General features: G+C 48.0%; 1 protein-coding gene across 1 annotated transcript; it reads right to left on the bottom strand.

Annotated features, from left to right (window-relative positions):
- Positions 1 to 114: 114 nt before the first annotated feature.
- Positions 115 to 12,280, bottom strand: LOC34622708 (myosin-8). Its single transcript, XM_026335137.1, has 25 exons — positions 12,094 to 12,280; positions 11,593 to 11,880; positions 11,185 to 11,415; positions 10,714 to 10,908; positions 10,325 to 10,461; positions 9,981 to 10,067; positions 9,456 to 9,645; positions 8,773 to 8,994; positions 8,429 to 8,540; positions 7,952 to 8,169; positions 7,089 to 7,254; positions 6,829 to 6,918; positions 6,372 to 6,581; positions 5,999 to 6,121; positions 5,585 to 5,690; positions 5,294 to 5,392; positions 4,746 to 5,021; positions 4,151 to 4,247; positions 3,845 to 3,980; positions 3,178 to 3,526; positions 2,431 to 3,033; positions 1,958 to 2,071; positions 1,420 to 1,568; positions 928 to 1,134; positions 115 to 643 (listed from the first exon to the last, which is right to left on the bottom strand). The coding sequence occupies exons 1-25, from the start codon at positions 12,278 to 12,280 to the stop codon at positions 115 to 117; spliced, it is 5,121 nt and encodes a 1,706-aa protein (XP_026190922.1).
- Between the last annotated feature and the right edge of the window lie 3,647 nt (positions 12,281 to 15,927).

The following is a 15,927-nucleotide window of genomic DNA, read 5'->3' as shown; positions in this document are numbered from 1 at the left end:
GCATGTTTTCTGACTCATTATTCCGAGCACTCCATATGTACATATCTCATATGTCCTCGGTCTGCCTCCCCATTTCGTTTCTACAGGCAAATTAAAAGCAGCAGATTCGCCATATCACTTGCTTATTACCTCTTCAGGCATTGTAAAGAGGGTTTTCCCCCTTATGCTTCTTGCGAGACCATCCATCTGAGTAACTCGCCCAGTATCGCCGTCGTCTTCAATAAATGCGCTTTCTGCTTCTAGCACAATCTGCCCCTCCCCAAATCCGAGCCAACAGATTCCCTCGATTGGGGTTGTTTTCGTCTTCCCACCATACAACCCATTCCTCTTCTTATCCCTTCTAGTTCTCCGTCTATGTCTGGCTTTTGCTCTGTTAGAGCAGGGGCAAAGGAGTCTGGGAATTAACGTAGCAGTCCCTTTGGATGTTTGTTGCTGCCCAACGAATGCCCAGTGCAGGCTGTTATCTATCAAGGCCTCGAGGCCTTCTTGCCTTGCTTCGGTATTGTCAGCAGCTGATGGCCCATCTTCCTCTGTGCATCCAAAAGCTACCGCAGATATTTCACTAAAAACTCGGGGGACGGACAACAAGTGCTGCAGAGACAGCTTTAAAGGATCGCAGAGAAAGAATGGGCCTCCAAATACCTGAAAATGACACACGCACGGCAAGCTGCTGTTTTGAAGCGCTCTTTGCTTCCATCTAGCCTCTTCTCGCTCTGTTGTAGATGTGTTAGAAAGGGAACACTATCAAAGTCATCAGATATTTCCTGTGCTGGACACTGCTGTGTACACGGTAGCTGCTTCATATTCTTCTGCTTTATGCTTCCCTCCCTGCTGCTTGCCCCCGTTGTGCTTCCTGTGCCGGGTTGCAGGTAGTGTTTTCCTGCCTTTAACTTTTTGAGAGAAGAAAGGAGAGAGCTCATCCTTAGAAATTCGCTTTCGTCTGGGTCGAGCTCCGCCGCGTGCTGTTCGTACAGCGCAACCCAGCGGTGTGGAGGTAGCAGTTGCTGCAGCCTGATGGGTATGTTTTCTTTGATAGATTTTACCCATTTACTTCCTGTCGCCGCTGCGGTTGGTGATGTTGTTGGTGGGCCTGTTGGCAACTGAGAGGAGGCACGGCACCAACCAATCTTGGCCCTACAGAGACGCCAGCCCATTTGGAAGCAAAGGTCCTGAAATTTTTGTGGGGGTTTTGCTTGTTTTGTTCAGGACGTGCTAGGATGTGCTATGCTCAAACGTGCACGCTAAATCGATCCTGTAGTTAGTCAATGGATTTTTGTCCCACAGCAGGGCAACCAGCAGCGTCATTTCCCAGAAAATTATCTTGTTAACGCTTCTTTAGCACGCTAACTTGCATATACCGTGGATACAACCGGTGGAAGCAAAAACCTTATCGTGGGCCAGTAAAACTATAGAACTTACGCAATCTCCGCGATAATTTCTGGAGGCTCTTCCAGTGGGTAGTTGAGGAAATCAGCAACGGCCTGACAACAGGTCAACCGGCTATGGAGGGGATGCGGTGCGATGTTCTCTCTCAAACGGAGATATGGACGGCGGAATACCAAGGAGATCTGAAGGTCATACAGCCAACGCCGACATATGGTGCGACACCAATCGGTTACATATACAGCCCAGCAATCTGCAGTGCACTCAGAAGTGCTTAAGGAAACGCATACCTCTCTGTTTACACTTTCAATAAGAGGAAGTACAAGTTCTTCTTGGTGCAAAAGTCTATAATAGGGTCCAATTTTCCCTCCATTCTTGAGGGGCCTTAAAAGATATGACGGCACCAGCTCTTCGATCGCCTATGGATTTAGATCCACATGCAAATCTCCATTAACATTGTACTTCGCGTCACCACAAATGCATCAGTTTACAGCCCCCCGTATCGTATTCGGTCAAGACCAACATACACGAAAATACAGCAACAACCTCACCAATAATTCCAAACACGACATACCCATTCGTCAGCATTATGGATGTTCAACATGGCGGCAGTGGCCGAACACAGAGCTGCAGCGCTCGCCTGAAGGCCTAGCGGCACGCGACGTCTTGATCCATCGGACAGAAGCACCTAAAAAGGCACAGGGAGGAGCAACCCGCGAAACGTCGTGAGAGAACGGAAGTAAGTATGGAGAAGCTGACAAAGGCGATTCCCTTGCTTGAAAGGTTAATTGGAAGACCAAAGTCGTTACTACATACATAGGGAAGATTCCTCAGGGGTGTAAAACTGCAATTTGAGGTAACGAGAAGTGATTTTTAATGGGATGCAAAGCTGCGAATGCTGATGGGAACCAATGCACGATGGACAAGCAAGCGCTCGGGATACAGCCCTTCAGAGATTAAATGGACGCACAACGAATGCAGAAAGGAAGACGGGAAAAGAGAAACAGGCAGGAAACGAGGGCTAGCGAACCAAACAAATGCCCTCACCTGAAATTCGAACACGGATTTCCTGTACTTTTTCTGAGGTGGTTGCTGCAGTCGGGCGCTGCTCGAATTCGCCTCTAATGCCCTCAGCCCGTCAGCGCAAAACTTTTGAAGTTCTGAATCTTGCTTTTGGTATGCGGGTGTATGCTCTGGGGCCGCTGGTATTGGATGCGTGTACCTACTATCTTCGTCCAAGGGAAAAAGCAATCCTGGAGACCTAGGCCTACCGAGATGCGCCTCCAGCGCTTGTCGGACATAGCGCTCAAGAGATAGTGAGGGCGGGCAGTCCCGGCAGAGTGTAGCAAGAAAGCTGTATCCTTTTAGAACGCTCTTGCTGTTGGTATTCCCCCTAAGCTGTTTTAAAACTTGAACGTAGACCTCATCTTTGAGCTCTTCACAGGCCAAGACCGTTCTTATAATTTCATCCCCGTAACTATGCCCGATTGAGAACCTGTCCCCCATTAGACACTGCAGCTTCTTAAATATCAAGAGGGCCTCCTTGTCTAATGGCGATGGGAGGGGCAGCAAGGGTTCAGTAAGACCCTCGGTCTGAAATGATAGTATAACATCACGTTGGAGTAGCAGACGCTCTAGCTTCCCCTGACCCTGCGGGATCGTGTACATCAAAAACGCAACTTGAACTTTGAGGCTGTGGGAAAATGAAAGGGACCGGGTGCTTCTACCTGCTTGGAGTTGTGTCACCCGAGACTGGCTGCTACTTATGATCGAAAGCATCGAACGATTTCTTACCTTGACCTTTTTGATTTCCATGTTGATACTGAGCTCGGGGTAGTTTTCGATGGAGTTGAATCCTGCGGCCTCATCCTGAACGACGCCCCCAATATCATTTTCTGTGACTGCTTTTTGCGTTGCCTCAGCAGACAACAGAGCCTCCTGCTTAACTCCTGGAGTTGTTTTTGCTAGCTCTATGAGGTTGGTTAAACGGGTGATGTCGCCTCGGGAAATGGTTCCCCATGAAAGAAGGATGACACACTCCTTCAGCTCGCACTCAAGCCACTGGGGATCTGAGAAATTTCTTAACTGTTGGTGAGCTATCAGCACCTCTCGTTGACCAGGAGATATGCCAGCCTCGCTTGCTCTTTGCAGATACACCACAAACACACATGGAAAGTGGAGACGGAGTGTAAATAGGAAGCAGATCCGGAATTACTGCCTCTTTCTTCTCCTCCCAATGGAGGGAGTCCAGCGCAACAGCATGTTTTGAGGGACAAGGTCTGTAACCCCCGGTAATTTTCCACCGTGGCTGTGATTTCTGTACACAACCCGCACGACTTTCCCCTATTTGCAAATCTTTTATGCTACAGTGACTCTGGTGCCCTCCTTGTCCTCCCTCTTTTCTCTGCAACAGTTGGCGACGGCGTCACCTACAAAGAATCACTGCTGTACGGCTATTTACCTGGATAAGAGAAATTGTAGTGCCTCCGCATCGCATTGTGCCGAGGCCTGCGTCAATTCCTCCAAGAACTTTTTTGCGTAAACAGCCTGTGGCCAAACTTCTTGTCCAGTTACTCCCGCTTCCGCTTGTCTGTCCCCTTGTGCAAGTGTGAGCAAGGTGGAAAGAATGGGCAGAAAGAAATGCGTAAGAGACAACATGTATTAGATGTCAGGTGCAGACAAGGCATTAAGCATACAGCTAAACTTCAATGAACCATCAAAATACAGGAAGACGAGGAGTCTTGTTACAAATGATTGATTCGCGTACCTAAAAGGAATTGAAGATACTCAGTTTCCTCTTCGCTCTCGCTTTCCGTCCACTCGGAGGTAGCTAAAGATTCAAAACAAGGGCGAACGCGAACTGGCTTGGATGCCTTGTCTGCACAGAAGTGTGAACAGTACTCATGCAGGTGCGATAGTAGGCGCAACGGAATCAGGAAAGCAGTTCATGTGGCACTTTGGAGCTGACTAAACCGCGTACGTCTTGGCTGCACATCTTGTAAGCCTTGTGAACTCAAGAACTAGAGACAGAGGTAAAAACCGCGTCGAAGATAAGTAGGTGAAAGCGAGTTTATACATGGCACAACAATCGTACCTTTTTCACTGACGGACTCTCTACCTTGCATCAGTGAGCGCATCCTTGAAGTTCGTATTCGCGCGTCCAACGGGGCACAGCTCTCCACAGTCTGATGGCAGTAAACAGCAGCTTACACAATGAAGCAAACATCCAAGCCTGTCAAAGGAGAGGAAAAACGAAAGAAGTAGCAGCATGCCTCTGCTCCCTCTGCCTTCCTCTTGGGTATGTAGCTGTGTGTCGCGTAAGTAGAAGTCTACGTTGGTTTAGGATAACAATTGAGAGGAACTCTACTTGGGGTGGTTGGAGGCGTCCCACAAGGCAGTAACTCCTCGCCGCTGTGGCTTGATATTTGAGGTTTTACCTGTTTCAAAATTTCTCTCTGCGCACTTCGGGCTGTTTGCAGTTTTTGCTTATCGCTAATCTTAGTCAAAAATGCCTCCACTTCTACTGTCGAGAGGCTTGGGGCGCGGCCCTTCTCACTGTCTGAAGCGAGTGCAGCAAGGAACTGGACTGCGCAGTCTACTAACTCGCTAAGCCCGCTAACGCGCAGTGCCTCTTGGCTCTGTGCACAAAGAGTTGACGCAGCAATGGCGGAAGCGGAGAGATCTCTGAAGATGCAGGAGTGCCAGTGTGGATACTTACTGAGCTGCTTGCTAGCTGACAAACTGGTGGGGTAAGGCTTGGGAGAAGACACGGTGCAGAATGGAGAAAGTGCAGAATAAAGGAAATGTGAGAAGGCAAAAACTCTCTAGGGGTTCTACGGGGGGATATTCACACAGGAACCGCTATGAGACTGCTGCTTGTGCGTACCTTTAGCTGCTCCGCTTTAGATACAAGCTGACTCAATGATGCAACGTCGCGGCTCTCCATGGCGGGCGCCAGCGCGGTCAGCAGCTCCTGTTCAGCCTGTATGCGGCTGAAGACCTGTTCCGCCTGCAGCAGAATTTGGACAGACAGTAAAAAAGCACAATATAAACAGCAACAGTCCTTGGAAGGCAAATGGCCAGTGAAAAAAGGACGGTAACTGCGGCGGTCTCCACGCATGACTGGGCATTGTTTTGGATGACTGAGAAAAGATTTAACATGACAAGAAGGAGATAAGGGACACCAAGTTGGGCGTCGCACGTATTCTACAGTTGTGTTATTGATGCCCTTGGCCTGTGTCTGAATGAGCAGCTCGCCCAGCGGGCTAGTGTCCTCTACGAGGCTTTGGAGCTCCGATTCCAGTTTCCTGCGAGCCGAGCCCAAAAGCAGCGCGAACAAACAATAAGGAGCCCCGACGAAACTGTGCTGCTATCGAATACACGAATGTGGAGAGCAAATAACGCAAATACCATTGGCTGCTCAGTCGGGATGTGTTCTGTGGGAAAAAGACGAAGCACCCAAGGGTAAGAGTCGCGGGCATGATGCTTCTTTATAAGCTCTGGAGCAGCACAGACAGCTATCAAGCTTATATTGATGCGCATGTGTGACCCATGACTGTTTCGCAATCTGCGCATGACAACGAAGACTTTTGATCGTCTTCTCTGAGGGCCTCACAGCGTCAGGGATGCCTCGACGGTCATTTTGTTCAAAGCCCGCTTGGCTGTAGCTAATGCCGGTGGTTCCAAGGACGAACCAAGAGATTCACATTGTGTCACGAGAGAGAGAAGCTCGGCTGCTCTGTGGCAAACCCATAGTTTGGAATCCGTAAAAGCCAAAACATAGAGGCAACTATACATGGCCACGCAGCGACATCTAGAGAAAAAAGCAAACAGGAAAACCAAAGAGGGGCAGAAGCACCCACACAAGAACATCGAATGGGGAAAACAAAGCGGCTTAGCACAATGCGAGTTTCTGGTCAGTTGGGGAATATCCGTAGCCTGCCACCAACGGTGCTTGCTGCAAAGCTGGGTCATTTCATTATCCTCACTTCTGTTTAAGCCGTAGCGCATCGGGTGCATCGGGGAAGACAGCGGAAGGCGACAGAAATGACCCGCCCTGCTGTTTGGCAATCCCAAGGGCCTCACCAAATGGCCGCAACTGCCGGCTGAGGTTCAGCACAGCCACCACCCGTCGACGCGCAAGGAAACCTCTGACATGACATTGGATCAAAATGGCCGGAGAAGCCAAACAAATTCGCCTGCAGCATACAGGATCACGTGAGTGAACACAAATATGCCCATTGAAATACCAAATTAAAAGCCTAGCATAGAACACCAAGGTCCCCGAAAGTAAATAAGTCGCTACTTTTAATAAGCTGTGACTGGCTGAAAACGACGAATTCTGTAGGTACTTCCGTCCGTTCAAAAGTGTAAACATTAAACAGCTAGACAAGGAATTGATTTTTTCGAATTTTTTATAAGAGTGCAAGAAACAGGAGCTGTCACCGGTTAGACTCGAGTGCCTCCTGCACTGTGTCTTTGCAGAAAACTTTTGAATTGCCAGCCAAACAACTGTCGCTCGTCAGCCCCATGGAGCTCTTGATGTAGTTAAGCTGAGCGTAAACAGCGAGGCAGAAAGACCAGTGTGCTTCCTGCTACTATCTGATGACGGGCCGCCAAAAAATGAATTGGGTTAATTTGACCGTGTGTGGGTTTCTGGTGCAAACTGCAGAGCAAACTGAACCCTGACCATGCAAAAGAGATACGAATGCCTACGATGGCTCACCAGCGCCTCTGCAGCTTGCTTGGGCTGCATATTCTTAAGAGTCTTTGCCTGCCTGCCCATCAGCACTCCGTAACGTGAGACGAATTCCGAATGTGGCAACCGCAGCGCGAATCCCGCCTTTCTTATGCGTACCGCCTCCATGACACCTGATAGAATGCAGGACAACAGACATCCCTGCCAATAATGAGTCGCATAGAGCTCAATTGTTGCATCGGCGCAGGGCCAGAGCAAACTGTGTAACGACAGGGAAGTGTCAGTCCTCGCTACCACGTATCGCGCTAGTAGCATAATCTCTCAGTGAAAAGCACCATCGATGTATATTGGGTGCAGATAAAAAGTTAAGCGTGGAGCGGGCACTGCAAGGGGTGGAATACTAGAGCGTTGTTGTGCATTTCTGCTGTCATATTCAAAGGATGCAATAACTATTGGTGCATCAAGGAGAAAAAGTATGGAGGAAGAAACGACCGGTAAAATAGAACATATTTTCACACTTAAAAATATCAATAGATCACCTGAGCAAATAAGCTGGTTGAGAATATCCTCTGAACAAACATTAAGGGGCAGGTGTTGCTTGTTAGGTTTTATGCATCTGACGTAATGTGTAGTGGTCGTCTCAATGCGCCCCATCAAATCCTTTAGCTGGCGCTTGAATTCAAGAGCTACAGCGCACATAGCAAAAGGAGAGAAATCAACAATTCTCGCTCAGTACGGCCTAGAACACCGCTTGTACGAACAACTGATGCAGAAAACACTCCCACCAGTCCAGGAATGCAGATTACGTGTGCTGTAATTCTTCACGCAGACATTTTTCAGGTATATGTTTCTTTCCTGATAATGGCATACCTACAGTACTTCTGCTCTTTCCCTTTCCACCTGCTTGGCTTGCATTGTTCGCACTCACAAGTCCAACAGCTTGTGCCATTATCTCATTGTAAGAAGCCTGCAGCAGCTGTACTGCTTCTGCAGGAAGCGCGCTCTGGTTCTTTTGAAGCCAACACCCCGCGTTGTACGTTACCGTCCCAGCATAATGATTCACACTAAATGCTAGCGCTCCTGAAGCCCTAACGAGACACAATTGAAGTGTTCACAGCTTTTAGCTTGTAAAAATATCGATTCAGGCATGGCTTTGATAAAACTAGCCTATAAGCGACTATGAACCTGCTTGGCTTCCTGAAATACTATTTCATCGGCACCCCTTAAGTGCAATCCTGCTGCTCGGAGAAATGTACTCAGGGTATATTGCATAGTCAAGCGAACACAAAATTCTCAGTTTTTGCCGAGCACGTGTCAATCGGTGGTTGCTGATGCTTTTAAGTTTACTTGCTGGGAATTAGGCGCTTGTCGCTCGCCCGGTTCTTTGCTAGTTTCGCCACGAATCCTTGCTCCGAACCCTTGGGCACAAACAACTCTTCGTCCAAAACCGCAAAAATTCCTAAAGGCATAAGGTGGAGAATAAGAAGACTCCGCACTTAGGGATTGGATAAGAGGAAATTAAAAATTGAGACAGGCATAAAAATTGGTAAAAACTTTAACGGAATAATGTAATTTCAAAAGTCGAACATAGAAGGAAGTCAGGCTTCCCAAGGAAAGAAAAGTTTTGATAATGTGCAGTTCACAGAGTAAAAGTACGGTGGGCTTTCAAGGCAGCCAAGTGCCTTCCCCACCTCCTTTCCCTTCGATTAGGTCGAGAATATCTTCATTGTCAACGAAATCAATTTTAAGGTCCTTGAGCCCATCTTTCTGGTAATCTTCCATTTCATTCAAGAAAATATCCTGGTTGAAGTGATGCTGCAATTTCTCGTTGCTTAGATTTATACAGAGCTGCTCGAAGCCGTTCGTTTTGAAGCTCTCGAAGCCCGCAATATCCAAAATGCCAACAATGTTCCCTTTGTTGCTCTGTGTAAGGCGCATGTTGATGTGTAAAGGAACAAGGAAGGATAGCACAAGTCCAATCGTAACATGCTCACAAAATAAGTAAGATGTGGCCATAAATGAGCAAAGGGATTATCACTGGCCATGAGAAAAAGTTCGATAACGAATTTTTTTCTTTCATCAGAAGTTTCATCTTTTGCCTTTTTAGAGTCACATTTCTCGTGTAGAAAAAAGTAATGTTCCTGAGGCAACTTTATGCATAAGACTCTGCCCACTATTGCTGACTTTGAGATATGTTGTACTTGTGAGGCGTCTGCGCCGCTCGTCATATTATTAATCCATCCAACTCCCAAGAATGTGTTGCAAAGGGTGTTTTCCGGTTATCTACCACTTCCTGTTCATCCGTTCTTGCAGTTAACTAAAAACTCAGAACTCGAAGGAGGTGTGCCCGTTCAGCCTAGCCAACCTCATAGGCGACTCACCAGCGTTTCTTGTGCTGGCTGCAGACTTTCATTTACTCTGGCAATAAGCCACGAGAAAAGACAGCTGTAGACAAGCTGGGCAATGCCATCGCGCGCAGCCTGAGCTTTCTCCGGACTCAGCACCATTCTTATTACTTCATTTCCCGTTTTCAGGGAGCGGTAAATGAAGAGATTCACCAGACCCTGTAACAGCACGACAAGCACCATACCACAGAGCCTGTAGTCTTAAAACCACAGATTTGATGTAGTATGAGAAAAAACAGGGGATGAACACCTGCAAATAAGCATGTAGCCGTTTTTATAGATTGAAGTGCAGTACTCGAAAGGAACCACCTCAAGACGCTACCTTTGCTTCACGAAAAATGTTGCTGATTCTATATCACAAAGCCTCTGTTCCGATAAAAAGGCTAGTTGCTTCTAATTGCACGTCGAAGCGACGAGAACACAGATCCTTCTTGGCATGTTTTCTTAATTCGCATCGCTAGAGAGTCTTGTGGGTCCTACTTCACAGAAATTACCTCTTCTGAAACGCCCAAAAGAGAAGATGAACTCGATATGTGAGTTTTTGTACTTGGGTCTGGCGCACTGCCTTCTCCACCGCCAGCCTGCAATACACGGAACACTAATGCTGTGAATCCTTAGCCACAAATCCAAGTCGCAGTACTACTCAAGGCATAAAGAATAATGAGGCAGGCACCATACTTTTAAATCCAACTTAGTCAGCCACGAGTTCAAACAATGTGTAGAAAAAACGATCTCGGTGTGAACCTAAGCCCAGCCTACGCAGTCCAGGTGCACATTAAGGTAAAAGCCCCAGCCAGTCGTCTAATGGCGCCTGGAGCACTGTCGTTGCTAGCCACACCCCGTGTGCGATGAATTTCACATTCCCTAGGTGCAATATCGCGGCAACGATGGAGAAGAGGTTGTTCTGTTGCGAAGCGCTGAACCCCAAAGTTTGAAGTGCGTGCTTCAGCTCCTCTAAGGCTTCTGAGTCCTTAACTGTTCAAATAAAGGCAGCAAAAAGGATTCAGTGCATACACGAAGGGAGGAACTAAGAGAACAATGGAAAAAATACGGCTCTAAGTGATGTAATATAGGTATTTTCTGGAGGTGCGATATCGGTGATATGGGAAGAAAAGCCTCTAGAGAGCATTTAATGGACCGGTATATGATTCAAGTATCGAAAAATTAACATAGCAAACGGAAAACAATGCACTCTAAAGTATAGCTGTTGATATACTGTATGCATACTCGTCTTGCTCGGAATATATGGCTCTAAATAGCTGAACGCCGTTGGGTCTGTTCCAAGCTGATACTGTCCTTGCAGTCCCTTAAGACTGTCTTTCAGCCCTTCTAAGATCTGGTAAAACACGTGGTAACACCTCTCGCCTTCAGTGTGACCAACTACTCGGGGTACCTCCAACAAGTACGAAGTCACGCGGGCACCTGCAGAATGATAAAAAAAATTGAAAGCTTAGGCTGACGCAGTGCCGAGGCCCCTGACAGAAAAGCAGACCGCGACCAGCTACACAAAGGTTGTGAGGGCACTGGAAATGGCAGACTATCCCTTTCTTTTTGCAACACTGTGATTTAAACTTTGAAAGAAAGCATAAATGAATATAATGAGGAACAACGGAGACTCAGCAAAGGCGTGTAGGCAGACAGGATTGATGGTAGTTCAAAGGCCCGTGAAGTCATTCTGTTCCTAGTTCTTATACTAACCAACAACGCTGTATTTATCGTTGAAAATGACTTCGATCCATTTGCCAAATCTGCTGCTGTTCGGGTTTCTGCTGGTGCTGGCATTTCCAAAAGCTTCTAGCACAGGGTTTGCCTCCAAGACTCTTTGCTGTATGGATCCGGTCTCTGCGTTTACCCCAGCACTTCCTTCACTGCCTCCCGCAACAGCCAGGAACTGCAAAATGAGCTTTGTGGTCTCTGTTTTCCCAGCTCCTGCAAAAAGTGTCAAAGCAAAGGGGCATACTTTTGGCTGGGGGCTTCTCCCTAAGAGCAGAAGCTTATTTAGAGACCAGAGCACAGCCATCTCACTACATGAGCAGTAGATCTGCCAGGTGCTGGACCGAATAGGATATGCAGCTTTAGATGGTCAGAACATCCTAGGGCACGTGCCTGATTCGCCTGTTATTAGCGCTGCCTGGGGCTTCCCTTCCTCCCTTAGATTTTGTAAAGCAGCAGCGGACACTTGATAGACGTGTGGCTGCAGGCTGTACGGGTCATCCGAGAGAAAGTATTGAGAGATGATTGACTCTCCATAGAGGGGGAGATATTCAAATGGATTCAGAGACAGCACGATGCGCCCAACATTGGTGTATATCTGACACTCCTTATACCGCTGTCGAAGCGTCTGCAGCAGAGACGCTTCTGATACGTCCGAAAGGTCGCAAATATTCTCTTTGCCTGCAAGACCCACAACTACTTTTTGAACCAGTGCATATAGTCGCAACAGTTTCCTGCAACCCGCCCTACGACGGCTGTAGTCTTAGCCCCACAGACTCAATATTTCTAGATGCACTACCTTACTGCAGGCAGGAAGCAGAAGGCGTAACAACTCCCCCTTTCTTCATGGTGCTCTGTTGAAACTCCGCTTGCGGATAGTGATGTGTAACGTGCCTTGAAGTCCTTTAGGGTCTACGATCGGATTGATTCGGGATTTGTTTTTTGGATCAACAGTAAAAGTAAGGTTGTTTGGATCTGTTGCTGAGTCGAAAACCTTCCAGAGTTTGTAGCTGCCGCCTGAGGCCTCTATCGCCACCCCCCACACCTCGGTGGGGTGCGGAACCCAGAATTGCTGTGCCATCGCTCCACAGGCTCCCGCAGCAGCAGAGCTCTTGACGACAAAACCCTTATACTGAGATATGATGCTGTTCAGCGGAGACTACATATTCTCGATTGCCGGACTGTTATCGCTTGTTGAACGGGCTGATCCAGTCGCCCACCTGGAGAGGAGATTGGCGGCAACAGTCAGGAGACTCGTGAAGAGGATCTGTCCGTTGCCTTTCCTACCTAGGGCAACAAACGTGTGTCAAACTGTCGTAAACAGCCATATGTAATCCCGTCGCACGCCCCCATCTGTGTGGCCTTCCAAGGGCCAAACGAATCGATGTGGCAATTCAATGTTCATGCGGGGACCATCATGCGGATTCTAGCTGCCTGCAGCGCCCCCTTTTTCCTGAAGGGGTCCTAGCCAGCACCTTGTTTCGGCTTTTACAGGTGTGTGAGGTTCATCTCACTGGGTAAGCAATGTGACAAGGCCCTCGATCAGGGAATGCTGAGGCAGTCTTCTTGCTTCCAGTTGTCTCCCGTGGCTCAAGAAAAGCAGCCACAGTGAAGGTAGGTCTGCAGTTCGGTGAAGCAATGAGGGACTTTTCGATGTTCTCCAGGCGAAAGATAGATGGAATTTCAAGCTCGGAAATGCCAGGCTAGCAGCTTTTCCCAAAACTTTACGACTCCTCGTTAAAGTAGTGCTTTCCTTGCACGCCGTAAGTGATGTAAGCGCCTAAAGGGTCCAGGTTTCCTTTGCTTCCAGTCAACTCGCAAAGGATGAGGTGATCTGGTCCCGGGACCGCGTCAAAGCGTGCAGTCATTGGTTAACAGCGAAAGGCCTCGAAGGAATTGCACACTTAGTGATATGTGCTACCTCTTGAACGAATGATTTAACCAAGGCTATATCGCTTCTTGTTCCGGGTTTGGTCGCCTTACAGTGCGTTGAACAGCTGTCGTTGGATGGCCCTTGACTGCTCTGTGAAGGGGGCCCCCAGCAGGGTGTAACGCGGGAGGTAAATTGAAAGTTTTGTGTCGTATTTTAGCATTAGACAAAACTAAAATCATTGTATTCAATGTACTGTTGCAGTCATTGCTTTAACTTGAGATGTTGCAGCTAAACCGGGCTCTCGAGCGTCCCTCTTCATCGGTTGTTCACACGGAAGGGCCCATCGCGGGGCTTAAAGGATCGAGACTCCTTTGGTTTTCAAGATGCCCATTCAGGCAGAGCTAAGAGCTAATACAAATGATCTTAGAGCATATTGTGCGGAAAATAACTTCATCGCTTACTAGGTGTACCGTTGTCCTAGATTGGCTCTTGCTGAACAGTGAAATTCGCCTACATGTCTGGATAAACTGGCCATAAATAGTATGCAAGCTATGCAGGCTACACTACGTGCTATCCCGAAGGACTAGTAGCCAAAGAGCATTGTGGTCTCGGATATATGCAGGTCCATCCATGGGTTGGAGACACCCAAGTTGCACGTGGTGTACAAGGAACTCAGCAAGCTGCGCCTACTATCGTCCATGTCAAGATTGGCAAAACTTTGTTTGCCATCGGGCTAACGTGAAGCTTTTGAATAGAGCTGGGTAGAGTGCAGGGTCTGTGTAAAGCATGTGACATGTCATTGTACCGTAAGCGCGTGTGCCCAACTATGGCGTCGCGAAACACGGCAAGGTGCGAAAGAGGAAGTGCTGCAAGCAAAGTTACAGTTATGAACGCCCTACTACACTTGATATACAGAAAAGATTTAGTAAGCAATCAACTAGCTTATCTGTCCGCTTGTACCATCTACTCTCCTTCAGAGCGCTTCTCCCTACACAAGAAGGCGCAAATGTTGCATGGGTGTCCGCTAGGTGCGATGTGCGATTCGCCGTGAATGCTTGGAGTGCTTAGCGGACGCAGCATTGCGCAACCTAACTTAACCATTCCCCTCATATGGGGACTGCAACCCATGATTAACGATTTGCACATGGAGATACAGAACACTAGGTTCAACACAAACTTACGAGGAATTCGTAGAGTACTGCCCTTGTAGGATTCCTGCCTTCCCCTGCCCGCTCCCATAAGTATTTTAGAGATATAGGGGAAAACAAACAGCTAGGATTCGTGCTGCTGCACCTACCTACACTCCAAGCATTCGCGGTGGATTGCACATCGCACCTAGCGGACATCCATGCAGCATTTGCCACTTGTCGTGTAGGTAGCCGCACATGGCACCAAGCAGACATGCACAAACCGTTGCGTGCATTTATTGAGCTAACAGTATACTGCAACAATCAATATACGAACACAGAAACCAAGTAACTGATCGCTGGTTGAGTCTGAGGTTAATATAATTGGTCTAATAGGTGTTTATGTGTACCTTTGCCCGCTACAGCGTCCTCCTCTTTTCAGAAGGGCGCCTTCATGTTCCATACACCTGCGTCGAGATCAGCTGCATGCAGGACAATGGGACAGTTCCCACTCTTTCGCCACTCCAAGACAAAGATATGCGAAAACTGTGCAGACGGAAAAGCAAATTCGTACATCGGCTGCTAAGGTGAACTTGACGGCAAAAACGTCACATGAACTGGCCAACAACGAGTTGGGGGCCGAATGAACACCATTGCGGCAGCGCAAGGGCTTGCTGTTGTCAGATCAGTGAAATATGTGAACCTTCTGCTTCGCGAAAACAGAAGGTACGTACAATGTTTCAAGGATATCAAGATAGACAGCATAACCACTCTTCAGAAAGCAGCAGGTGCATGAAAAACACACGGCGCATGCAGCGCAGTCGAAACCATTGCCCCAAAAGAGCCTTGAGGAAGAATCTAGGAGTATCACTCCTGCGAGTGCATGCGCATACATATCCGTGTACATCACGCCTCTGCAATAGTTATCGGCACTTTTGGAGCGATAACCATGGGTCACCGCCGGCTGTTTCAGCCGCAGCTTGCGCTGTGGAAGGAGAATACTAAGGAACGTGAGGAACACTACGCATGGCTACCAACTATGCATACCAAGCATAGCCCAAAATCCTTCCGCACCCAATGAAACCTGCAACTGATCATTCATCTAAGTTGCTCAGCTCATTTTAAGAGAGCCTCTCACCTAGTGCAGCCTAAGCGTTCAATAGGCCTGGAGGGCAGCGCTTCTACGTCGTTCTGTGGGTCTTTCGCCTCCACACGGATTACTAGCCTGCTCGGCAAAAGCCTCTGAAAACTCAGGCAACTTTCAAACGTTTGTATGAAGCCAGAATTGATACTTATCTGGCGCTTCCAACTTTGGGGGGAAAATCGGTAGAACGAGAAAGCATTGGTTCACAAGAGAGCTGCAAACGGTTATAGCCGCCTGGTCGCAAGCATGTGTTTTTGATAACCGTCTGGTGCATCTCGTAGAACCTGCTGAGCCACCAGGACCGATTTCCAGGCTTGAAAAGCACGACAAACCACTGATTTTTATTACTCTAAGCTTGTATAGTTCGATATGTCCTCCTACGTTTGCGTGCACGGACCAGCCGTTCATTCAATCCCGCCGTTGATAAGGGAGGCGGTAGACCGTTGACAACCAGGCCCAATCCAGGATGGGAAAGAAGCGACTTAGCTTCAAAAAGATGGGGAAGAGCTACGGGTAGACGAGAGTGCTGGGGCAGTACAAACCGACTGAGCACAAGGAAGAAATCAAGCCATGCAATTGGATTG

Source organism: Cyclospora cayetanensis, unplaced genomic scaffold (assembly GCF_002999335.1).
Source record: "Cyclospora cayetanensis isolate NF1_C8 unplaced genomic scaffold, CcayRef3 CcayRef3_contig_6, whole genome shotgun sequence".
Lineage (NCBI taxonomy): Eukaryota > Apicomplexa > Conoidasida > Eucoccidiorida > Eimeriidae > Cyclospora > Cyclospora cayetanensis.
This window is presented reverse-complemented; position numbering and strand designations above follow the sequence as displayed.

Coding starts and splice junctions, on each gene's coding strand:
- LOC34622708 (XM_026335137.1), bottom strand. CDS start 12,280: ATGGCACAGCAATTCTGGGTTCCGCACCCCACCGAGGTGTGGGGGGTG. Junction 11,416..11,592: donor GCTAATAACAGGCGAATCAG/GCACGTGCCCTA, acceptor CACTTTTTGCAG/GAGCTGGGAAAACAGAGACC. Junction 5,691..5,998: donor GTCGAGGCATCCCTGACGCT/GTGAGGCCCTCA, acceptor CTCGGCTCGCAG/GAAACTGGAATCGGAGCTCC.